This window comes from Lissotriton helveticus, chromosome 5_1 (assembly GCF_964261635.1).
Source record: "Lissotriton helveticus chromosome 5_1, aLisHel1.1, whole genome shotgun sequence".
NCBI classification, from domain to species: Eukaryota; Metazoa; Chordata; class Amphibia; order Caudata; family Salamandridae; genus Lissotriton; species Lissotriton helveticus.
Window position 1 is genome coordinate 131,807,838 of NC_136065.1, and position 27,284 is coordinate 131,835,121.

The 27,284-nt window shown below is 41.7% G+C and overlaps 1 protein-coding gene across 1 annotated transcript in view; it reads left to right on the forward strand.

The window, feature by feature from the left end:
* Positions 1 to 18,587, forward strand: part of LOC144753019 (uncharacterized) — a 202,757-nt gene extending 184,170 nt beyond the window's left edge. The window contains exon 8 of the mRNA XM_078640824.1: positions 18,437 to 18,587. Coding sequence (XP_078496950.1) covers positions 18,437 to 18,509 — 73 coding nt within the window. The 3' untranslated portion in view covers positions 18,510 to 18,587. The remainder of the gene's footprint in view (positions 1 to 18,436) is intronic.
* The last annotated feature ends 8,697 nt before the right edge of the window (positions 18,588 to 27,284 follow it).

The following is a 27,284-nucleotide window of genomic DNA, read 5'->3' on the forward strand; positions in this document are numbered from 1 at the left end:
GAATCTGTAAATCCTAGTGTCAGTATCTTTTTTCAAAATGGGCAGAATAGAACTATTACAAACATTGTAAGGGACTTCCTCCACAACCCCCACTTTAATCAAATCATGAACACTGCGTATAAGTGCTTCTTCGCTTTCTGAGAAATTTTATATTGAGGCAATCGTGGCAATGAAGCGCCCTCCTTAACACTAATATGCACTGGTGGGATAACCATCTGTCCTATATCTGTGTCTGAAGTAGCCCACAAAGTACTAGGGAGTGAAGCTAATGCAGTATCCTCTTTAACAAGACAAGATTTCTCAATTGTTGGGTAGTTGTCATTCAAAATAACGGATGTACGTCATTACGACGCACACTTTTACAACGCGTTCCATTACAACGCGGTTGTAACAACGCAAGTCGTTACAACGACTTGCGTTGGGGGGCGCAAATAAAAAAAATGTAATTTACTATTCCAACACCAGTCCCCTTGGATAGTAGGGAAGGTGTTGGGATAGTAAATTAAATCATTTACTATCCTTGAGCGCCCCCCAGCGCAATTCGTTGTAACAACTTTCGTTGTTATGACCGCGTCGTAATGGAACGGCGTTGTAATAGTTTTGTTGTAAACGTCGCATACCCAAAATAACACGTACTCCTTCAGGAGAACATCGTATCGTAGCCCTGAAATACTTGAGCATATCAAGACCCACAATATTGTCTGGTTTGTTCGGAGAAAGCAAAAATGGACATGGAGCAGTAAAGTTATCAACATGGAATGCAAGTGGTTGTGACGATGAGCTAAGGGAAGGTGCTCCATCGAACCTTATCGATGTAATGGTTGAGCCAGACAGGGGAGCCCTTGGAACCAATTGTTTAGATAAGGCGCTACGAGTAGCTCCTCCGTCAACCAGAAACTGATCAGTAGAACCCAAAACATGTGCTGTAACATAGGGACCCCTCTTATCTACTGGAACTTCAACAGATTCCTTACCCCATCCTAGGCAATCCTATGCATAAACAGAATCTTGAAAATCAGACTGCACATAGTCGGACATTTGATATTGGTTCCTTCTATCAAAAGTGTTAAACCCGTCCTGCCCACGTGTATTAGCATCAAACCTAGCGCGATCATTCGTGCTTTCTCTAGGCCCTGAACATCCTGAACAACTTCTCTTTTGTCCACGACCACGTGGACACTGTTGAGCATGCAGCACTGGACATCAGAAATCCAATGTCCAAATTTCTTGCAGTACGCACACTGGTCAACAGACAAATTTGAATGAGTATAGGAAGGAAAGGACAAACCATAAGATCCACGTCCACCTCTATCATTACCTCTAGAAGGCGAACCATAAACCTGAGCCAACATAACCTTCGTTTTCAACTCTTTAGTCTTTTTATCCTCATTACCATTTGCTTCTAATTCCTGGCGTTCATAATACTGAGCCATAGTCAAAAGAGAAACTGGAGAAGAGGTAGTCCATGAACTCTCACTGGCCTTTAGGCGACTAGCTATTCCTGGCAAAAGGTTTGTGACATATTTATCGACAAACAGATGCCTACCCGTGCCATCTGTCAATGACTGGCCACTAAAATCGTGGAATGTCCCCTCAAAGCGTGTAAAGAAATCTGAAACCGATTCATCTGCCTTTAGCTTACATGACGCTAATACAGTCCAATCTATCTTTTTAGGGGGAATAATCGTCTATAACTTAACTAATATAGCTGTATGGAGATCTAAAATCAATTGCAGGCTTCCGCTCTACATCCATTTGTTCTAACTCTTTCCATAATGCCCCAAAAGTTGCACGATCATCAACTTTACGCACAGTTCTCCACATGTCAGGTGGCAATATCAATCCGAAAAATAAATCAATATCAGGCAAAGTCCTGGTACAAGAGCTAATAGCACCCTCAACTTCCTCATAAAAAGCTGCTGAATTTTTGCGCGGATCAGGCAATGCAATTTTTAGGGCCATAACATCCGCTCTATTCCATGGAGTATAGACCCAATTATAAATAAAGTAACCCTTCAAATCGGCAGAACTTTTATCATCATCTGTTCCCTGGCCTCTAGGAGGAACATACAAAGGCGCGGCTTCCCGCATGGGTTTTGCATGAACTATCATAGTCTTCTCTGTTCCGAAGATAGAAGCTTGTGCCACGCCGGTCTGAGATGTTTGTGCAGCTGCGTCTGCTGCCTTTTTCTCCTCTCGCAAACGGACTGCCTCAACACGTAATTTAACCAAATGCCTGATAGAGTCAGCCACCTGGTAAAAGAGAAAAAGTCCATCACGCATTTGCTTACAATCATTTGCTATATCAACAGACTCCAATTTCTCAGAATGTTTCCTAAACCGTTCAATTACTTCTGCGGCAAACACTTCTGTAAAATATACTTGCTCCCTTTCCAGCCAATTCTTCATGTCATCTAAAAGTTCAGAGGCAGAAGCAGTTTTACGTGCGGCTTTGCGAGCAGCAGATCTAAGCTCAGCAGAACGCGCAGTGGGCAACATAGACCGAGTTTCTCGCGCTTTATCCTGATCTGTAGAAGATTCCTCATTGGACTTATGAGGAGCGGAAGGGAAAATATACGCAGGTGGAGAACGATCTAATAACAAGAAATCATCTTGCGATTTATTAAGGATAGGATAAATGGGTTGCCTAACAGCGTATTGGCCAGTTACCTGTAAATGGCCCTCCCTATCCTCTCTCTCTTTTAGTTATTTTGTTTCCTTATTTTTTAACTCTAATGCTTTCGCACAAATGTTCTTTCGCTGTTCTTTTTCAATCAAGGCTTGCTCACGCTTCATTCGCTCACGCCCTTCTTTCTCCCACATTCGCACACAGTTAAACATATCTTGCCTAGTCTTTCGTTTAAACATACATTGTTCCACATACTGAACCTTTCGCAAATCAAATGACCAATGCATAGTCCAACGCAACTCAGGATCCTTACGAGTATATTTATTCCAGAACGTGCTGTACATTATAGAAGAAATACCATACTTAATATACATGTTCCTATTAGGCGTCCCCTCCGGGGGGGGCCGGTTGTGCTTCATCGAGTCTCAAACTGGTACCTCTACAAAAGCAACACATCCTACGAAGTGTGCTGGAAACAGGCATGCCAAAAATAGTGCAAAGTATGCAGTATTATAATCAAAGTAGCGCTTAAGGTACTCTTCGTACGTTGCGTCATTCAAACAAATTCAAATAGAGAAAAATCTCCTCATTACCTGCCTATATAAATTGCAATTTATATATACCTTACAAACAAATAGAAATATTGGCCAATCCTTCAAATCAAAAGCCACAGTAAGTGTTACTAAACTACCTTACCAATCCAAGGTATCAAAAACCAACAGCAAGTGCCGCAGAACGACTCTTTCCAATCAAGTGGTGTCCAGGTTCCAACTGCCAAGTTCTCAAATCGACCAAATTGTCACTGCACGGTGAATCAACAGAAGAGATGTCAGTCGAGGACCAGCACCACCTGGATGGTCAGATCAGAAACAAAGGAAAAACGCCATGGTTGCCAAGACTCGGGTCTCCTCAGGCAGCGATCGCGTCCAAAGCGAGATTCCAATCCTTCGCTTCAACCAGTCCTTCGGGCATCCGAGTCGCTGATGAGCCATGCGTTGGGCGCCAATTTGTAGTAGTGAGCCTCAGCAAGGCCTACCAGTGCAAGGGGTTCGTCCTCAGACCAATAGGATAGAAGTTGGCACAGAAACTGGAAGAGAAAACAAAGATTTATTAAACCTCATGAGGTGGAACTACATTCACACAGCACCCTTCGGTAATACATGAAGTAGCACACTGAATGGAAGGAGCTTGGTCCTTTTACACCCACACAGGGGCTCAAATGAAGGCGGTACAAGTACAAAATGCTGGTTTTAGGTACATATATGGTCATACGGAAAATGCACAGTCAACAAGTGGGAGGAGCTAACAGTGGCTGTTTTTGGCAACACATCCTGACAGTTACATTCTAGTGGCAGCTGCAAGATCAACTGAGCATGTGCGAAGGTGGAAGATGCTAAATATATCTCGTCTCTAGGCAGATTTCAGGAGGAGTTAACAGAAAGGTAGGACAGAGCACATGGTGAACACGAGGCAGCACATGGCATACAAAATGGCTGACAGAAATACAAAATGTATTCCACAAAACGGGCAAGATAGCCTCTAAATACAGGATGGCTTCTGCTAACGCTAACCCGATCGCTGCCAATTTACAACACACCAAGGCGATTTGGCTTCTTTATGATATTTTGGTATTAAGCACACAAAGCTCCATACGCGCAGGGGCAACCGGGAACTGAAACTACGCCGATGTGAATCGTGGAAGATTATCCTTGTGGGAACTGAAAGACCATGGGACATAATTTTGATGCTGAGTTGCATGGCCATTTATGATTAATGACTTTGGCCTAGATTTTTGCTGTTCTGCTGTAGCTGTGTTAAGATGTTTCTGTTCTCTTTGAACTGAGAACTGTTATTTATTGGATATGAAATGTTTCTTTACCATACTATTTTGGGATTAAGCACATTATAGCACCTGCACTTTAGAGGATTTTTAGTAATAGAGCTGTGTTTACCTTGTTTCAGCAATTGGGATGCACCACTTAGGGGGAAACCATAGAGACACATTTTCATTTTATATATGAAACTGAGTATGGATTAGTTTTGGTGAAGATATGCTTAATTTAAAAAGATGCAGTTCGGTGCACCGGCTCCTTATGCTAATTTATGAGATGAGAACCCTTTTTTATACCTTCTACTTCATCATGCTGTTTATTTAAAAAGGAGGGGATGATACATTTTTAATGAAGATATATTGTAACTGTATGATTGAAGTGAGGTGTTTACATATGCATTAGCACTTTATAGTGGATGGGTCAACTGTATGTTTGTTCAGGAGTTTAGTACTGACGGGCCCACTGGTCGCAAGTCTAGGAACTAGCATTAGCACTTTATGTGGTTGGTGCAACATTAGTTAGATAGTGGTAGGATAGGTTGTTTACTTCTGCATTTGCACTTTGTATTGAATGGGCGAGCTGCATACTGGCCCCTAGTCAATATTTGCATATGAATTAGGCAATTATTGACCCATAGTGAACATTGTCTATGAACTGGCATTTGCACTATAAGTGGTATTTGCAATATTTAGATAGCAAGGGGGCGGACTTTGCGTTCTCTATGCACACACTATGAATCTGCATATACATCTGATGCACCCACACGTTTTACAGATAAAGGATACTACAAGATTTGCATGTGGACTAGTTTTCACTCTATTATGTTTTGTGGTTTAGACCACAATCCGATATACGCAGCTGTATGGGAGTTATATGATCATTTAGAATGAATATACACATATTGATGTTGCTTAGCTCATATGAATTTTATGTGTTGCCTAAAGAGGTCTACCACTATAGATATGATGAAATCAGGTGTGATTAATTAGTTGGAATTGTCTTCATCATCTTGTTAGACATTATTTATATTAGAGTCTCGTTGCTTACAATGGTTACGTTTTTATTTGTAATGTCTGATATTATATCAGCAGTTCACCCATGACAATGCATCACTATTTTGTTATATATCCCTACAGCCTTTGTGGTACTATTGGACAAGTGTATTTATTTTACATTTGGAACTACAATTTGGCTGAAGCTATGTGCCTGTTATGGGGAGTTGGTGCCCTAGTTGTTGTGTAACATGAAGTGAATAATGAGGATATAATTGTCCTTTTTTCTTTTCTCTTTTATTTGTAAACACGGTATGTTGTTGGTTTAGGAACTGACCGTCTGAAGGCGCAAGCCGAAACGCGTAGGCGTTCCATGCGGGGTGTTGCTTTAAATCACATTGAAAAAATATGATAATAAATACTCACTAGCACCTGGACCTTTTGCAGTGCTTTTCTTGGAGTAGCTTGGAGAGTGTGGCTGGACCGTTGGAGTGGCGAGGGTTGTTGTGTGATCAAGGCCGAGGGTCGAAACGCGTCATGGCGGACAGAATGGGCAAAATTTGAAAATAAAAAATACTTACACTTAAGCTGGGTAGCTGGGTGCACACTCTTATTTCATGGATTTTGGAGAAGGAACGTTAATCTACGAGGATTTGTATATATATGTATATATATATTCACTGAAAAAACCATAGGTTTCAGGCCTTATATAGTTAGGAATTAGCATTTAAAAAAACCTTTTGAAATTCACTGAAAAAACCATAGCTTTTAGGAGTTATATAGTTAGGAATTAGTTTTTAAAAAACCTTTGAAATTCACTCAAAAAACTATAAGTTTTAGTGGTGTTATAGTTAGCTGGGCATTTTACTCATACAAAACCAATGAAATTGCTCCTATATAGTTAGTTGTACTAACTATATTTCACGCACCCGCAATCCACTGCTGATGATGTCACATATTAGATCATTCATGACATGGTCAGTGACATCACTGATGACATCTCAAATGACATCACTGATGACATCACTGATGACATCATCCAGTGAATGTGGTTTGCTTCGTTATTTAAATATGCATTATATATATAGCAATTTACATTGAAGACTGAGTGGATATATATAAATAAATATTTAAATGGAGGATTTAGTAGCAGTGTAATTGACTGTTTACTTGACCAATTTATAATGTCTCACTAAATATAGTGGATAGTGACTAAACTGTGTGAATATCTGTATAACTTTGTCAGTTGTTGTGTAAACTGATTCTACAGTTGGTTACTAGCTATGTGAAAGTCTATATTAGTTATTGATACACTGCACAAACGCCGAGCCCTTTCAAGGCACCACCTACTCCATAGAGGAAGCTTGTTGCAGCCTGCTACAGCCGCTACATCTCGCAGGACCTGCTTCGCGGGTCCCGCTTCGCGGCTTGTAGCGGTTTTCAGGACAGAGAAGGGGCGCTTACCTGGACTGACCGGCAGGGCTGCGAGCAACAGTGGTGGACTCCGCTGACCAGGAGTCCCCGCGCGCCCTTAGTCCAGCTGGGCTGCTCTCCCTGCCGGCCCCGCCCTCACCCTCACCTTCACAGCGCTAAATACCGCCGTCACCTGGCCTCCAGTGGATACACTGCACAAACGCCGAGCCCTTGCAAGGCACCACCTACTCCATAGAGGAAGCTTGTTGCAGCCTGCTACAGCCGCTACATCTCGCAGGACCCGCTTCGCGGGTCCCGCTTCGCGGCTTGTAGCGGTTTTCAGGACAGAGAAGGGGCGCTTACCTGGACTGACCGGCAGGGCTGCGAGCGACAGCGGTGGACTCCGAGGACCAGGAGTCCCCGCGCGCCCTTAGTCCAGCTGGGCTGCTCTCCCTGCCGGCCCCGCCCTCCCGGTAGCCTATTGGACAGCTACATAGAGGACCTACCGTTCCCGCTGCGCGGGAGCGCGCGGGAGGGCGACGGGAGAAGCCCGGGAAAAGGGCGGGACCGTCTGTGGCCGTCCGGGGCCGATAGCGGCCGGGCCGGGCTCACTCTCTTTGCCCTTGCAGATTGTTAGTTAGACTTCCCGAATTTTGTTATATTTCTTTGGTAGGTGACCTCCTGGTAGAATTGTGCTTTTTCTATTTTAGTGCCTTTTTCTTGTCAATCAGATTAGTGTTTCCCAATCCTGCCTCTTGCCTTACACGTCCCCATACGTCCTTAGTGATGTCTACCTCTGAGGTTACCCAGGCGCGGGCCATACAAGGGTCTCCCTTGCTTGGACCTTTGGACAAATTTTTTGCCAAAATCAAGACTGATGTAGACCGGGAGCTCACTCTGGCAGAGAAACGAGCGGGTCGACGTCTCTCCATTGAAAAATTAAAACTAAGTCCTCTTCAGCCCCTGGATGCAACCATAACAACTCTATCGTCCCCCATGGATCTTACCACACCAGTAGATCACGTTAATACTTCCCCTTCTATAGAAGGCATTCCCCTCATTTTCCAGACTAGTCCCCCGGTACAGAAGGACATTATTACTATTTCTGACTCCATTCATTCCCAGGTACCTGACATCCAGATCATTGATCTAAGCACTCCTTCTGCGGAATCAGCTCTCCTTTATGATATAGGCATACCTTCCCCTGTGTTTACACCAATTGGACCTGACCATCATACCAAGAGTATTCCCGAGGGCCAGCCTCTAATATCATCGCTTAGGGACTCCACTAAGAGTCTCAAAACCCCCTCTGGTATAATCCCCTCTGGCTCTCCACCAAGGAAGAGAAGAAAGAAGCTTATAATTAAAAGGAGAACCGCTCCTCCCATTCAAGTGCCACACATTTCATTCACTATCCCAGACAAGGTAGGGACTGTAGATCTCGCGAAAGAGATGACCGCCAACTCAATCTCGGTACCCAGTTACGCAGGGTTACTGAATGACATCGACCGCCTTATTAAGGCGTTGATCCTTCCCCTTACTGAAAGGATCAAAAGATTAGGGGAGAACGTCGACAAAATCTTACAAGAACAAAAGGGGATTCCTTGCCCTAAATCGAACGTCTCGAGAGACTTACCACAGCCCACTAAAGAATCTAAACCACCTAAGACGGTGACCGGTATCCCTAAGGCAATTGCACCATCTATAGCTGGGTCACCAAAATTCCCCCAGAACGGTAACCCCAATGCCAAAAATAGTAATAATAGTAATATCAATACCACTGTATTGGAAAAATCCTTGACCGTAGGAAAACTTCATACCACTACAAGGCCCCATAGTACGCATTCCAATAATAGCATTAATTCAAAACATCCTTTTACTGTAACACATCAATCTAATAGAAGATCAAGGAATACCGCTGATCTACCACCTAAGTGCATAAACTATGTTATAGCACTTACAGGAGTTCCGCCCCCGCCAGAAGGTAACCCTGAACATCAGGCCAATTTAAAAAACAAGGTTATCTATTGGTTGAGGAGAAACAGACCTCTTCCGCCACATTTAAATGGCGATATCGTCTCAGCCAGGCGATGCCACTGGGTAGGTAGCAGACCCAAGGATATTGAAGGCGATGTGATCTTAGTTAACTTCAAAGATCACAGATTGGTCACATACATCAGTGACTGGTATCCCGGAATGGGAGAGGGGGGAATCTCAACCCATAACTTAAGCTACTTCTATCCCGAGGCCATGCTGAGACAACCACCAGCTCGGTCTAGATTTTACCATTCTGATAGCTATGGTCGCCAACAAGCCCCCGGTGGCCCTACTATTTCTACATCTCATAAACATCATACGGGTCACAACACTCCCTTCCCCTACCCTTTGCACACCTCTGCCCCAATCTTGCATAGATTATTTGCCCCACATAGTATGGATGGCATGCGAACACCAAGGGGTCGGAATCACTATGATAATACCAATGATTTCTGGTTGCAGCCCAGTCAGGCACCCCTACCACCGAGAAATTTTCATAACCCCAGCGTGCACTGGGGCGATCCACAACATCATAACCCTAAAGATTTCTGGAATATACCCCTGTCCAATTTTTACCATCCGCTCTCAGGCTTAGATGACAATGAATGACTTCATAAGTCGATTAATAAAGTTAAGCCTTCTGTGGGCTCGCAGTACAGTCAGTGCGTATCGGCCCATTTCTTGTCATCTAGCCCATTTAAAAAGCAGCCTAAGAGCCGTCAGGGCAGTATGGTGGCGGGGATGGATTCTTCTGGTGAACCCTTGCTACTTGGCTCCACACAATACTTGCCCCAACTGTCCACGCTCAATTGTTCCACTTTCAATCCTTCAATTCTTTCCCTTACTCGAATCACTCCAACTCAGCAATTAGATATACCTTGTGTGAATGCTGGCCGCACATGTGGGGTCATTAGTAATGTACCCGTTTCTAATTCACTTCTCTCATGGAATGTTGCGGGGCTGGCCAGTAAAGTTCACAACAAAGTCTGGTTAGATGTTATTCACATGCACGACATCATATGTTTCCAAGAAACTTGGTGTTGTGAAGAAGTTCATCTTCTGGGGTACCAAACTTTTCACTCTCCGGCCACGCTGTCAGCTCAGGGTCATAATAAGGGGGGTCTTTGTGTTTATGTTTCAACAACAGCAAAGGTTAAGATCCACAAATTCTTCTCCAGTTCCCACCTCCAAATTTTATCTTTTATGTGGGGCATGTCAGAGAATATTGTACTGGTGAACTTTTACAATAATATGTCTGATATTGAACTGGAGTCCACCATGTCATATATGTCACGTCTGATGTTGCATTCTGTGGATCACTTTAAGGGGGCAATAATAATTTGGGTAGGGGACTTTAACTGTACGATTTGCCCACAGTCCGATTCTCCTTTGTGTGGTCTTGCAGATTTTGGTGAGGAAATTCCAACTCATTTTGTTCACACAAAGAGGGGGATGCTGTTAAACACTTTTGTTTTTAATTTTGATCTTGGTTTTGCCAACCAGATCTGTCCCGCACCTGTGCAGTTTGAGCCAACCTTCTTTGGTAGAGGTTGCAACTCAACTATTGACTTTATACTAACCACTGCCAAGCTTGGGTTTTTGATCTCGTGGGTGGTTGGCAAGGATGTATTCAGCGACCACTACCCCCTTTCCATCAGTGTAAAAGTAAAGGAGCGAAACGTTAAAAATCCCACCCATCGCATGTATCCTTATAGGATAGAACTATCTAAAACTAATGGCTACGTGGTGAAATGGGAGAAGATTGTCCCCAGTGTGTTTCTGAAAAAGCTACTCTCCGAGTCTGTAAATGATGTTAATGTTTGCCTTGGGGAAGATGCGGACCCCTCTTCTGTCATGACAGCTTTTGCCAATATCCAATATCGGATTAAAAATTTGCTGACCCGGGCAGCGAATAATAATAGCACACCTAGAGAAGGGTGGTTTGATGGGAAGTGCACAAAAGCACTAAAAGCCCTTAAAAAAGTTTTGGCCCTTAAACCGAGGGACCCTCACATAATCCGCAGTGCTAGGCAAGCATATAAACGTGTATTAAAAGAAAGAACTCTGGCCTTAAAAAAGCAAGCCTGGGCCACACTAAGAGAAGCATCCTCCCGGAAAAATACCACTAAATTTTGGAGATTGGTCAAATCTTTGTACCAACCGAATCATAGTGGAAATAAAATAGATCTGGCAATAACGGGCGATAGATGGCTCACACATTTTAGGCAATTATATAAGCACACAAAGCCAGCCGACGTTACCATCTCGATAGGGCGGACTCCAATATCTCCCCAAACTATAGAAAGCAGGTCGGACACCCATCTACCAGTCTCCCCATTCCCGATTGATGTTATTTTTTCAGTAGGTGAAGTGCAGGATGCAATTAGGGCCAGTGCAGCAGGTAAAGCTCTAGGGCCAGACTGTACCCCGGTAGACGTGTACAAAGCTGAACCACACTTCTGGGCCCCTCTGCTTACAAATGTGCTGAACAAGGGCAATCAAAAGGGGTTTATTGAAACTTGGTCGGACGCAATAGTGGTCCCCATTTTTAAAAAGGGCAGGCGAGACGACCCGACCTGCTACAGGCCAATATCCTTATTGGATGGCCTCATGAAATTAGCAGGGAGGATTATTTTAAAGAGACTTCAGGAGTGGGAGGAAGAGCACAATGTTGTCTCACACTTCCAATATGGATTTAGGAAGGGCCTAGGGACTGCTGAGCAGTGTCTAAACCTGGCCCTTTTATGTGCTAAATACACTCAGGCTAGAGGTGGGTCACTTTTTATAACTTTTGTTGATTTAAGTTGTGCTTTTGACTGCGTGGACCATATCTTTTTATGGTCAACATTGGCCGAGATGGGCATTGATGCACGCATAATCACCTTCATTAGAGAGCTGTATCATAACTGCGGGGCAAGAGTAAGATATGGCAAGCAGGGCGAATGTACCGATAAATTTGCCCTGTCAAGAGGGGTTAGACAAGGGTGTATTTTGGCCCCAAGGCTATTTACTTATTATATAAATTCAGTGGGCCAATACCTCTCTCTTTTTCAAAATGATTACCCTACCGTGAAAGGTTCACCGGTGCCAATCCTCTTGTACGCCGATGATGCGGCAATAATGTCCCAGACTCAAGTGGGACTGCAGAGGGAGGTGACTAAATTTGCAGGGTTTATGCAGGATAGAGGACTGAAAGTGAATATTTCAAAAACATATACCATGCCATGTACCAACAAGCGTAGGAGGGCGCCTTGTAATGTGTCCCTGGACAAACAGAATATAGCCACTGTAGATAAGTTCTGCTACTTGGGCATACTGTTTGACAGGCAATGCCGTTGGAAGCAGGCGATCGAAGCGAGGAAACTGGCCTTCATTCGCACCATAGGCGCTTTACGCGCTTTTTCTAACAGAGTGGGTGGTAAACCCATCAAAGAGCTGGTACAGATATACCGGGCGAAGTGTGTGTCCACAGCCACCTACGGGGCGGGACTTTGGGGCATTGAGAAGGATCAATCTTTGCAGGGCTGTGAGAATCAATTCATCAGTTATCTTCTAGGTGTAGCAAAAACCTCATCTTCATTTATGACGCACATAGAGACAGGAGTTAAGTACCTGAGCGACATAATTAAGATGGCCCCAATTCTTTTATGGCACAAGGTATGGACCACAAGGGAAGCCAGTTTCAATAGGGACCTCTTGGAGGATTGCCTGGCCCTAGATGGGGTCGCAAGTTTCCGATGGTTGTCGTATGTAAGATCTTTACTTAATGACCTGGGTCTCCCAGATTATTTTGTAAAACCTAGAACCTTGGAGGGTATATCTAGATCAGTTCTTAGAAAAACACTAACCACCCATCTGGAAACTTTGAGATGGAATGTTGAAAAGAATAAACAAACCATCTTAAATTTTCAAGAGGTCACTCCCAATGAAGGCATGCAAAAGTACCTAAATGTGGATCCCAGCCCGTATCACAGAATGCTTTTGTCCCGTCTTCGCCTTGGGTCCTTCTTTCGTATGGTATCCGTACCGGAGAGAAATAATTGGTCTACCTCTAAACTCTCCTGCACATGCGATAATACCGCTCTGCAATCTAACCTGCATATAATGTTCTTTTGCACTTTCTATTCCACCCCCAGAAAACTTTATCTAAAACCTCTTTTAAATCGGTGGGGTGTAAGAAATTGTAGGTCTGCCTTCTTAAGATTATTAAAACTCGAAGACGAGCATGTGATTTTTGCGGTATCTTGTTTTTTAAGATCTGTCATGTTGTTGCGGAAAACAATGCGGTAAACATTTTTTGCCTGGGCCCCTCCATGCTCATTGTGTTGGACAGTACAAATTGCACTTTAAATTGTATCGCACTTGAACGAATTTTTTATGATTTGATTATTACATTTGCTGTTTTTAACTGTTAACGCATACGTAAACATTTATTAATTGTGATTATATTCTGATGTATGTGTTGTGCTTTTATGATTTTTTATGAAAATCGAATAAAGCTTATTATTATTATTATTATTGATTAGTTAACTGAGTATTTGTATGGGAGTGTGAAAGTGTGTGTGGTTCGGTGGGGGGTGTGTGACTGTCCAAAGATGTGTGAATAGTTGATTCAGTAGATATATGGAGTTAAAACTACATGTTCTAACAGTTTGGGTGAGGGAATCTCTTTATGAGTGTGGTGATGAGCAAATATATTTTTCAAAGGTACAGGTCCAACAAACTAGAAAAATAAAAGGCAGTGTATGTGTCAGTTGTTGTATATAAATAAGTATACATAAGACACAATGATTGTGTGAGTGACTGTATGGATAACTGTATACTTGTAATAATGATTTTATAATTCACTAAGTATGACTTACTATCTAAATGAATAGAAGAAGTGGTGTTTGTATAAGTGTTTTGCTAAGTAAATATGTAAGTATGATCCATTGTTTGCATAAGTGAGTAGGATGACTTCATATGTGAATAGGATGCGTGCTGTTGTTTAATGTCGATATAGATGTATAAGTATTTTTGATAGTGTTCTATTGTTCATTGACAGCATGTATGAGTGAATCCATAGGTAAGTGATTAGATGTGTGTATACATCTATGAATCACTGAGTGTATTTTTAGATACTTGCATTGCTGTGACAATGGATTTAAATATGATACTCTGTATTTTACCATAATAATAAGTAATTTATAAAGCGCCTTGCTGCACAAAGAACAGTGTGTACAAACAGTGATGAAAAATTGTAATAGTGTATGAAAAGGTGTATGTGATTGTCAGGTGGATGATGTCATCAGTGATGTCATCAGTGATGTCATTTGAGATGTCATTAGTGATGTCCCTGACCATGTCATGAATGATCTAATATGTGACATCATCAGCAGTGGATTGCGGGTGCACGAAATATAGTTAGTACAACTAACTATATAGGAGCAATTTCATTGGTTTTGTATGAGTAAATTGTCCAGCTAACTATAACACCACTAAAACTTATAGTTTTTTGAGTGAATTTCAAAGGTTTTTTAAAAACTAATTCCTAACTATATAACTCCTGAAACCTATGGTTTTTTCAGTGAATTTCAAAGGTTTTTTTAAATGCTAATTCCTAACTATATAAGGCCTGAAACCTATGGTTTTTTCAGTGAATTTCAAAGGTTTTTTAAATGCTGATTCCTAACTATATAAGGCTGAAACCTATGTTTTTTTCAGTGAATTTCAAAGGTTTTTTAAATGTTAATTCCTAACTATATAAGGCCTGAAACCTATGGTTTTTTCTGTGAATTTCAAAGGTTTTTTTAAATGCTAATTCCTAACTATAAAAGGCCTGAAACCTATGGTTTTTTCAGTGTTTTTAAAACAAAAATTGATTGGTTAACTGGCTTATTAAGTGTATCTTAGTGAATACATATATTAGCGAGTAATGTTTAAATATTTAAATATATGCATGAGTGATGTAATATGTGACGTCATCAGCAGTGCATTGCAGACGTGCAAGTTATAGTGAGTCCAACTAACTATAACGTGGGAATTTCAATGGTTTTATGCGAGTAAAATTTCCAGCTAACTATAACTGGTGTGAAACCTATGGTTTTTTCAGTGAATTTCAAAGGTTTTTTAAATGCTAATTCCTAACTATAACTGGTGTGTAACCTATGGTTTTTTCAGTGAATATATATATATATATATAACATTTCTATGGCAAAATGAAGCCCCTCATTTTGTTCCTTTTCAAATTAAATGTATTAAGTGTTACCACTTTATTCCAATCAAGATGACTTCAGGTGTGCCATACTTTTGTCATAAGTAAGACTGTTAGCGTTCTAGTTGTTCTTTAGAACACTCTGGGACATTCTGTCATTTGGCTTTAGTTGGGCTACATCTGGCTGATATTTGGGCTACATTTGGGCCCTTTTGTCTCTGGTGGCCATCTTGGGAGACTGCATATCAGAATTTTTTTAATGAAATATAAGAGGATTTGAGAAGTCACTCAAAATGTGCCCTAATTTTTCTTTCTTCAGCGCTAATCATAATTTCTATGGCAAAATGAACCCCCTCATTTTGTTCCTTTGCAAATTAAATGTTTTAAGTGTTAACACTTTATTCCAATCAAGATGACTTCAGGTGTGCCATACTTTTGTCATAAGTAAGACTGTTAGCGCTCTAGTTGTTCTTTAGAACACTCTGGGACATTCTGTCATTGGGCTATAGTTGGGCTACATTTGGCTGATATTTGGGCTACATTTGTTTTTTTTTGTCTCTGGTGGCCATCTTTGGGCTACATTGGGCTACATTGGGCTACATTTGGGCTCTAACATATATATAGCCCAATGTAGCCCAATATATATTTTTTCAAAGTTAATTTTCGTAAAAACCACTGGAGCACATATCTTGAGACATAGCAAAGGCACATCGGGCTACCAGTCCCTACAATTTTGCCAAGTTTGGTGGAAAACCATTCAGCCGTTCGGGCTAAAAGTGAGTCCAACCGCACTATGGAAATTAACATGGGGAAAGCATGTTTTGGGACCCCCCTTTTATCTCGGCCCCCGCTTGACGAATCCCCGCTAAACTTTCAGAGAAGGAGCGGAGCGCCGCGAGGCAAAGTTAAGGAAAATTTCAGGAAGATTCCTCAACCGGCGCCAAAGTTATTCCCAATAGAATGTTGCGATTTCCCTATGGAAAACAATCCTAACTATATATACCTACTGGCTATCGCTAGTAGGTAATATATATATATGTATATCTATATCTAAATCTATATATATATATACATATATATATAGATATAGATATAGATATATAGGTATATATATATATATATATGACCTAGGCACATTGAATGGGCTGGGGCTGGAAATCCTAATGAAAGAAACCTTTGCAAAACTGTTGTCACTTTTCCCTCACAGTGTCTTGGTGTACTTTAGTATATGTCAAAGACAGAAATGGAATTCATCAAATCAATTTTGTCCATAGATTGACAAAGCCAGGAAACATGTTCATAAATCTGTTTCTTCATTCCACCGAGACCATCGCATGGGCTGTATCTATAACAACAATCTGCATTTTGACATGCATGGAATGTATAGAAATGATGGAGTGCACTTTACAGAAGAAGGCAACAGGGCTTTTCTAAGTAACCTGACATTCAGTGACCAACAACATATCCATAAATATGTTAAAAAAATTCATTCTGAACATTGCACTACACATATTACTATGTACATACTTCTTTCAAATCATGTTTAAACTTATATTTTTGTACTAAGTTTCTTTAAAAACATATTTCAGACCTATTTTCCTTTTTTGCGGTTATTCGGGATGTCGTGATGACGCCGTTGATCACACCTTTTCCATAAAGTCTGAAACACATATATCCACACATATTACAGTATTGTACACAGTAGGGGTTTCTTACAGTATTCTATAAAATCATGTTTTTCTACTGAATTTCTGTAACAACCATCTCTAAAATCTATTTTCCGTTTTCGCGGTGAGGCTGGAGATCGAGATGACATTGGTCGTCGCGATCCCCGTGGTTACGTCTTGAATGCGAAAAGCAAAAGCAGGAATTCAATAGCCACCTCCACATTCAAAAATTATAACTATATAATTAATTCTAACCATCACAGAAGATAACTCAATATATGAATAACTCTATAAAAACAATGACCAGAATCTCAATATATCTATAACAATGCGTATTAATGATTCATCAATATATTTTTTCATAGTCCCACCAATATTGGCGGTGTTGCCGTGATATTCGCGATGCACCCTCGATGGTACACGGGGACCACGCTGGTGGTCGCGGCATCGTCACAAATGTCACGCGCAACGAAAAAAGTCAATTTTGGACACATAACTTGTGTCACTAACACTCCCATTTCTCACACATAGGGTCAGAGTACCTCTACTCTGACCCTATTATGTGAGCTTTTTCGGAAATGTTCATCCCGGGGACCATTCCCAATCAATAAACTGGCGGGTGCAACTTTCTGTTCAGGTTCCGTCCAGCCAACTAGAGCATTTCCGTTGGTGCATGCATTCGGGATTACTCGTGTAACCGTCATGAAGTATCCACAACCAGAGATATCACTATAATACACTGCTTAAATTTCACAAAATCTACCAAACTGATATGCACCAAATAGGCAAAAGGCACTTACTTGAACCAACATCTACCTCCCTGTACAATTTGATGGAAGTCCATTCAGCGGATTGGGCTGTAACTGTGGCTAAAGGTTTCTATGGAAGTTAACATTACAAACACATCCTTATTTTGCACCCCAAATTCTTGGTCCTTAGTTCCCCCACACTTTCTATGACAACCAGAACCTACCATGACACATTTTGGGGAAAATTTCATGAAGATTGGTCAAACTACGCCAAAGTTAAAGACAAGTCAAAAATTGCTTTTCCTATGGAAACTAGGTCCTAACTATAACTACCTACTGGTGACCGCCAGTATATAATATATAGGAAGCCATCCAAGGGCTAAAGGGTAATGTTCAAGAAGTCGAGCCCTGATAGTTTTGAAAAGTAGAGCTTGGATATCTTCCTTCATCTAACTTCAGTACTGCCCTTAGGAGCTCATTTTCTGTTGATGTTTCGGTCCCCTTATTAGCAATTCATGGAGACCATCCTTAGGACTTGATGGGCATCCAACCATTCATGGGTGATCAAAAGAGTATAAAAAGCTCAATTCACTTAGCACCACAATTCCAACTGCTGTATTGTCATCACGAGAAGGTGGAAGGTAGATGGTTGAAATAAATCACTAATCTTTAGTCAGTATCTTATTAACTGAACAGTCAGTCACAGCATGTTCACTCCTGACCTAACTCAAAGATTTAGAAAGTGGTAGTGAGTCAGAAGTTCTTCCTCATTTCCCATACACAACATCATTGGTAGCATTTAAAGAATACTTAAGGAGCTTATTAATCAAAATAAATCCAAACATAACAATAACAAGTGAGGTGTATGCACTAAAACCACTTACATATATTGAATACAAGTATTTTGTTATTTTTTCCTTTTAGATCATTTGGAAATATGAAGTCCCGCCATCCAGGGGGAGGAGTTGCTGTTGTGGAAATGGAGGCTTTTGTCTGACCAGGCGACTGCACACAGAAGAGGCTGAATCAGCAGTGGAAGCTGAAAAGAAAATGTTTTTTTAGAACAGTTCTTTTCATATTTTCTTGTAGGAATACAACAAGAAATAACCTTCATCAACGAAAGAGCCTACAGCACTTTGTGTTCAAGGCTGATATTTGATAGAGAAGCTGAAGAACAGTTTCATAAATTCACAGGATTCGCCCTCTTGGCTTCTGGTGTTGCAAGCCATGATTAGAGCCTTTAAAGTTGCTCCAGTCATCTCCCTTATCAACGTTGATGGTGTAGATTCACTTGTGTGTTTCGCTCAGAGATGAACCCACCTCAACTGTGGTGATGAAGAGTAATGATCCGTATACATAATTTATTTGTAGTTGGACGTATCTCATTTTATAAAGAGTGGATATCCCTTGGCCTTCAAGGCCAGTCTGCTGCAAGACCTCTACCATATATGTCAACATGTTAGTTGAGGAAAGTGGGAGATTTTTTAAAATAATCGGGAGAATATATTTCCCCCATTGAGATCTATTGAAGAAGAGGCAATTTCAGGCTTGAGACAGCCAAAATTAAGCAATTTTGGGCTTAGAACTTGGGAGTCTCCTACCTAAATAGGTTCTATTGGCCTGTATGCTCTGCACAAGATCATAGTAAGCCTTTGAATCGAGAATAGAAATGGATCCATGACTCAATGAAGATCACCTGCTCCCTCACTGCCAGCCATATGGTCTCATTGTCCATCACCTATATTTTTTATCCTTTCTTTTTCGTACATCAAGATATTTAGACATAGTAGTCATAGCACGAAGACACTTTCACTAGTCTTCTTGACCCATCTGAGCTTAACAAATTAATTCAATGTACAGTAGTCCTTGTACTTTCAATCTGGTAGTTGGGATCTTCTCAAGGATTAATATTTAGAATTTGTGATAAGGTTAACTTCTCATTCAGAATTACAATATTCCTCTTGTTAACTCGTTTCTTCATAGCAAAAACTGCTTAGCTATAATGTGTTCACTCAACATCCTATTTATTTTAGGGCTATTTTCCATGCTTTTTATGTTTAGACGTGCGAATAGGTGTCTATATGCCTACCCCTTTCTGCTCTCACCTTCCAAGATGCTTTAGGCTTGATTCATAAAGGTAAACTTACACATTGTGTAAGTTTACGCTTGTTTCGGAATTCGCAAACCTACATTTTAATAGTAAGTTTACAAGTGTGGCGACACCACATGAAAAGATAGGCATGTTGTATCTTTTTGTGTGTGAAGTTCTCCACACTTATAAACTTACTATTAAAATGAAGTTTTGGTAATTCCAAAACAAATGTTTTACTTACACAAAGTGCTAGTTTACCTTTGTGAATCAGGCCCTGTGTTGTTCAGTGTACTATCTATAGCCAAGACTGCTCCATGCGGGTCGGTTATCTTCTAACATATGTCCTTGGCTGCGCACAGTGTTCTCAGTTTCAAGGGATGCATACTAACGTTGGCAGTAAAATTTGGTGGTTGTTCAGTCCACCCATTTTATAAATCCACTGCCTCAATAAAAAGGTTTCCCACATGACTAGGAGATGATTTACAGAAGACTCAGCTACAAAAGTTTTAAATGTTATGAGGACAGACACATGATTTGGGATTCTGTTGTCACTAAATTATTTAAGAAAGTGTCAACCGTTGTGCCATGCCATTGTTTAGTTGGCTAATTGTTACATATTTTTAGGTCTGGCTTGACAGTGGAGTTTTTGCTCTGCCCACATGTTGGTGGAGAGTAGTACTGCCTGAGCCAGCAGCAGTATGACTGCCTACAGGGGTCTCACTAACACACATTAAGAATCAAGCTTACAATGATATAGAGCGTGACCTTTTGGCGGTGCACACCTGGCATTGTAAAGTTGTTAAACTTTCTTAGATAAGTTGATCATTTATGGTGTTTGCTTTCTTTAGCGTAGCACAGATGGGAAGAAGGCGATTGTGAAGAATGTATTGCTATATTCCAGTCTCAGCATCCTTCCCTTCGATTATTAACTTTAGACATCAGAGTGCAGTTGTGTGTTTTTGAGCAGTAAGGGATGCCCAGGACTACAATAACCTGCATGGATTTTTTGGCCTGGCTCGAAAGTACAGCTGCTGCCTGACCATATGTGATACACAAAAAAGAGCTTTCAGAGTACTGCAGAGAGGGGCTCCACTCACATGTTGGGGTTCCTGGGTACAGGATTTGATTGGGCCAAATCAGTGTGCTTCCACTAGAAAGAGTGTTTGTGTTGCACTTTTTGACTTGTGGCAAAGTTTATACTCAATACAGCAGGACTGCTTAGGTTTTGATGGCAAGCCAGTGATCATGGCTATGTAATTTAAGGTGGATTCATAGAGTGTTGCTTTTCACCCATGAGGGTATCCAGGTGCTGAGTAGGTGAGTGCAGGCGTGTGGTGAGGCTAGTAATGAAAGACAGGCAATCTTGATGGTCCAGCAAAAAGACTAATTGAATAGCCTGTTCTTCATCTGTTTGCAGATTTTAAGAAGTGATGAGGAAGCTCTGATGTGTTGGGCTAGGTAATAAAAGACTTGGTATCTTGGTAGGCGAATGAATGACTTCCCGTTGTGCTTCTGCAGATGTGGGGCATGTGCAAGTGAGAGTGATGCTCAGCGAACTTGTCTGGTGGGTTGGTAGAAGTAAAGACGATGATTGAGGTATGCGAGTCCCGTGTTGAATGTGTGAGTGAGAAGTTTGAACTGGCATAGTTTCTGGATGGGGAGCCAGTGGAGCACCCGGAGTAGTGGTGTGGTGTGGGTTAGGCGCGGGAGGTCAAGGATTAGTCTAGCGGCAGCTTTTTGGATGGTTTGAAGTCTGTGAAGAAGATGGGTTGGGATGATGGCATAAAGCACGTTGCCATAGTCCAATCTGCTTGTGATTAGGGCCTGTGTAATGGTACATCTGGTGTCTAGTGGGGAAAAACTCGGAGATTTTACGTATCATGCTGAGGATGCGGAAGCATGAGGGGGTGATGACATTGACCTGGGACTTCATGGTGAGGTTGGTATCCAGGAGGAGGCCTAGGTTCTTAACGAGGTTGGTTGAGGTGGATGTGGGTCCAAGATCAGTGGGCCACCAGGATGGAGGCCCAAGGTGATATTTTATTAAAGAAGATCAGCACTTCAGCATTGTCAGTGTTGAGTTTAAGGCAGTGTTCTTCCATGCAACTGGCCATGCTGGTCATGCATTGTTTGAAGTTTGTCTTCGAGGTGATGGTGTCATCTGCAAGGGAAAATATGAGCTGGGCTAGGAGATGATCTTGATTCCATGGGATCTGATGATGTTTGCCAAAGAAGTCATGTACATTTTGAAAAGTGTAGGGCTGAGTAATGAACCCTATGGGACTTTGCAGGTGAGGTCCTTGAGTTCTGATGTGAACAGCGAGAGCCTGACTCAGTGTGTACTTACGAAGAGGAAGGAGGCTATCCATTGGAGTGCTGCTCCTTGTATTCTCACTGTGTGTAGTCTGGCGATGATAGTATGGTGGTAGATGGTGTCAAAAGTGGCGTGGAGGTAGAGGAGAATGAGGGCGGCAGTCTGTCCATGGCCAACGATGGTGCGTATGTTTTCTTTGGCAGCGCTGAGGGCTGTTTCAGTGCTGTGATTGTTTCAATATTCTGATTACAAATCATCCAGGGGTTTGTGGCATTCTAGGTGGTCAGAGAGTTGTCTGTTGATGGTCTTCTTGATGACTTTGACTGGGAAGGGGAGCATCGAGATAGGTCGGTAGTTGCTGTTTACTTCGGGGTCAGCTAAGGGTTTTTGAGGAGGACGGTGACCTCAGCATGTTTCCAGCTCTCTGGGAAGCTGGCTGTCTTGAGGGAGGTGTTGATGATGGAAGTGAGTGCAGCACTGATCGTCGGTCTTCCCAAGTTGTAGATATGGTGGGGGCAGGAGTCTGTGGGAGGCCCTGAATGGACTGGGTGATGGGTTAATTTGGTAGTCTTTGGTCGATGAGGTTAGCAGGCAGGTAAGGTTGATGGGAGATGGCTGGGGTTTGAAGATGCTGTAGATCTTGGTGATTTTTTCATGGAATAGGTCGTAGAGGTTGTTGCAGAGTTCTTGTATAGGGGTGATGGTTTGAGTTGCAGCTGTTTAGTTGGTGATGATGATGAAAGGTTCCTTGCCATTGTTGTAGCTTGTTTTGATTCTCAAGGGTCAGTGCCTTTTTTGGTCTCTTTTACTTGATGGTGATAGTGTCTAAGTGCTGCCTTGTAGGTGTTTCTTGGGATGGTTCCTTGGGTGGTTCTTTATTTCCTTCTAAGTTGTTTTCAAACTCTCTTGGATTCTCTGAGGTCAGCATTGTACTAACTAGCTAGTTTGTTTGATCTTTTGGGTTTGGTGTTTTTCAGGGGCGCCAAGTTGGCATAGGTGGTGATCCTTTTGTTGAAGTTGTTTGTGTTGTTGATGAGGTTGTTGGTAGGCTCTGGGTAGTTTAGTTGGAGGGCATTGAGCCATTAGGTTTCAGTAACTTTCTTCCAACAGCGGCTTGGGGTGTTCTTAGAATCTGTAGGGATGTTTGATACTCTGTTATGTGGAAATGTAATTAACATGGAGTGGTCCGTCCATGTTAGTGGAGTGATGTGGCTGACTCGAACCTTGTCACTGGAAGACAAGATAGGGTCCAGAGACTTTAGTGTGATTGAAGACTTTTGCCATCACAAAAATGCCCAGACACATGGCTTTAGGCCTGATTTATGTATTATGAAAGTCAGGGTCAACCCTTGAAGTTGATCAATTAATCTGACCTCACCCCCCAGTCCCTATGGCGCAGAACAGTCAAGCTTAACTTAGGGCAATGTGTAAAGTTTGTGTGCATTACCAAAAGAGTAATAATGTCAAATTACCAAACAATAAAAACCCCTAGCCGATGTAGAAAAATTAGTAGAATTTAATGAACACAATGACTCCAATATGACAACAAATTTAATAAGGGTAGCCAGAGATATGAATTGTTAAATTTATAAGTAAAAATAGGTTTGAAAAGCATAAAGCATCACTTATATTAACAACAGAAGTACACTTCTGAAGTCCCCCAGTGACCTCAGATGAGGCACTTAAAGATGTACAGGTGTCAATCAGAGGCCAACAGCAGGGTCATGCAGGTCCCATTGCCGCTGGTCAGCTAGGTACTTCTTCCAGGAAAATGCCTCTTAGAGCTTGCTGGCTAACTGAATCCGCATAGAAGATCCACCATCTCACTCTTGGAGTCCACTTTTTTGTCCTGGGTACAAGAAGGGGCAGGTCCAGTTTTCAGGGCTTCTCTCAGGTCACAGACAGCAGGTCCAATCCTCTTCAGATTTTCTTCATGTCAAGAAAGTGTTCTGAAGTGGGTGCTTGGAGGTGCAACGTTTATGCCTTGCACCAACTGGTGGGTAAGGAAACACCTGGGCACTCTCTAATCCATGTGATAGGGGCCAATCCTACCCACTTGTTTAGTTGTTTATTTTTGTCTTACTTCAAACAAGCACAATAATCCCATGTGTCAGGGCATTTCTGCTCCCTTTTAATTGTGCCCCAAGTGTTACATGTGACTGAACAGAACTTTCCAGCAGAATTTGACTTTGTGATGTTAAAAAATACCCTCAGCCCCTACCCTGCATATTGTGTGGCTTTCAGAGGAGTCATATCTGCTCATTCAGGTCAGCCTATTGTTTTCTCACCTATTTCACACCAATTCAAGGCTGAGCGCAGGTTGAGAGCTGGTTGAGGCATGGTAATAAGCTTTCTGACAGTTCAAGAAGGCAAAGTGTAACTTTATAAAATATACTTTTCCTCATATTTGTTAAACAACCAATTTCACCAATAAATTGGATTTTAATAACCATTAAGAATAGTTGCTTAATTATTGTTTTCACTAGTCTCATTTCCGAGATACACTATTTATATTTTATTATGTACTCTTACTTTCTGCATAAAACAGCTAGGCCTGCCACAGTGAAAAAAACTGTTAGGGCTGCGTCACAGCAGGGACATGGTAACATTAACTTTCTACATATTTCACTTTTAAATACCAATCACCCTTCCATGAGGGCCTCAAGGGGTGACTTACCAATTCTTTAAAAGGGGGGTTTTACCTGTCAAAAAGGTTATTTTACCAGGTCACACTGCAGATTTACACTACAACAGCCAGGCTACACAGGGTAGGCCTGAAGCCGTGTTTCCACTGCCAGTATGGTCGATGGCACAATAGCTGCTGCAGTCTACAAGTGGAATTCAACTTCTAGACCCTACTTACAGTTTCTACCATTTGCTAGGGACTTTTAGGCAAGTTAAATATACCAATTAGGAGCAAGCCAATTCAACCATGTTTAAAGGGGGAGCATATGCAGTTTACCACTGGTTAACAGGGGTAAAGTGCACAGAGTTCTAAAACCAGCAGAAATATAAGTAGGAGGTCCACAAACAATGAAAAGTCTGGGGTGGTCACCCAGAAAAGGTGGGTTTCCTACAGCAAGGAAATATTTATTTTATAGTTGAGTGGCAGTAAGGAGATACACTGAAGAGATATTTAAGAGATAGTGATATGGATGGCAGGACACCATTCTTTTTACTCTGTTGGATGATGGGCAGGGTAAGTGCAGATGGTGCTGAGAGTGGGTGGCAGGGTACCAGGAATTGCTTTGGGAGGGGATGAGAAGTTAATGCTGAGGAAAGTTTGGGGGTTCCCTGAATGTAGCTATTCTTTTCTGACTTTCAGGTGGTGGTTCACTAAAAATAAGGTGGGCTAGCCAACAGAAGGGTAGCAGATGGTGTGCTTCCACCAACCCAACTCTTTGGTGCCCATGCTATCACATTCTAAAGGAAATCACAAGTTTAAAGAAAAGCCTTTTTGAAAAATAAAAAGTTTTCTAAAGGTATACAGGCCTCTTCCATTTTCCCCTGTTAACCTGGGACAAACGTTCTGAAAAAGTGGGGCATGTAGTTGACCGCCTAAAATGACAGAAATAAATATACAATACATCTGCTCCCTCTCGCCCACTTTTATTATGTGCTCTAGTTATGTCAGACATTTACAGTTTTCCATTAGCACTAAGAAACGCCTGGAGGTATACAAGTGCATTATAAGATAGGATGCATTAAGACAACACACAATAAGACATATTAGCGTAAGATAACTTAACAAAACAACATAAAACTAGTGTGCACTTTAAGGGAAAACAAAATAGAATTATTGCACAGATGTACATGCTCATTTTGCACTTTCTTTAGTAATTAAACATCAAAAATGGCCCTTACTTTGCAACTGAATGAGGAGCATCACAACAGCGTACCATCGCATCTTTAGCAGTGGCAAATGTTCTGTATTTTTTAAAGATCTACTATCCAGATCTTCAGCTTGATTTATACCTGGATAGTAAGGGAAGATCTTTGATTTGTGGAGAAAGGGCTATACACGGAGGAGATTTCCAATAGAATTTGTAACACCATACCATGCATTACTGAAATAATTTCGCTAATCCACCCAACGATCTATGTTGCAGTTTGAATTTACAACGCAATTAAGAGGATTTTCTGTAACCAATCAACACTGAATGTGGATGAAGATTTAAAAAAATGCTTTGTGTGGGTTTGCGTTACTTTTCCAAAGTAAGCCCAAAATATTCAGGAGAGATTCACGGCCCATCGCACAACAGGATTTGTGTTGGATAGTAACCTAAAGTGACACGAAGTTGCACAATGCATTGCCATACACTACTGTGCATCAACGGATATTCCATGGGTGGTGCATGGGTGTTCCCATGCAGCCACCTATAGATTGTTATGCAAATCCCTATCTCAAAGAATTGTGGTCAGGGATTTATACCAAAATCCTTTGCCTCCTTGAGGCAAGCGCAACAAGCAGAAATGTTTTCATTTTTCTTTTTTTTTCCCACTTTGCATGTGTGCTGCATTCTGCATCACACATCCAAAGTGGGAAAATCCTTCAAGCATAGGTTTTATATAGCTTCAAGGTACATAGATGTGGAGTTAAGAGTAGTAAATCTATACTTACCTACGTTCACTTCCCCCCTTGCCATTTTGGTCCACAAAGCATTGATCACAATAGTTTTGTAACATGATATTTAGTGAACAATATTCTGGACTACAACCCTTAATACCTGATTTGAGCTGGTGTGGGTGTTTTGACCTGAGTCTTGAATACATGTTATACAGAATAACTGCACTCATGTGTTCCTTTTTACATGCACAAAGCGGCGGGCCTTCCTTAAGGGCAGAGGAGCGTCGTCCCCTACTGCCAGTACCACAGATGTGAAAAATAAAATGGTAAACAATTCAATTTATTACCATTTAATTTTTACCTTTCCCAAGTCCCAGACTGTGTTTGGGGGTGGGGCCACTGATGCTGACTAGCAGCATGGTAGTGGTGCTCAATCCAACAGTTTACATTGTGCATGTCACTTTGGCCGGCTGTCTTGCAACGGTCAGCCTGACATGCAAAGTGTAAACCTCTCCACCCAGCTGTCTCAGTGCCGGTAGGAATGTCAAGTCAGCCTGCTCCAGCGAATCCTGGTGCTGCTCTCATGATGCTGAACATTATCAGCTGCATGAGAGCAGCATCTGAATTGGTGCGGAGAACTCAACAACTTCAAGCTTCTAGCACTGAGGGACTGACGCAAAGGACTGGAGGAGGCGAGCCAGCGGACTGGGTATGGACTTTTTCTGCCCATTCTGCCCATTATTTTGCCTCTTTCTCCTCGTTTCGGATCTTTTTTATGCCCCTTTTGTCTTGTTTCTGG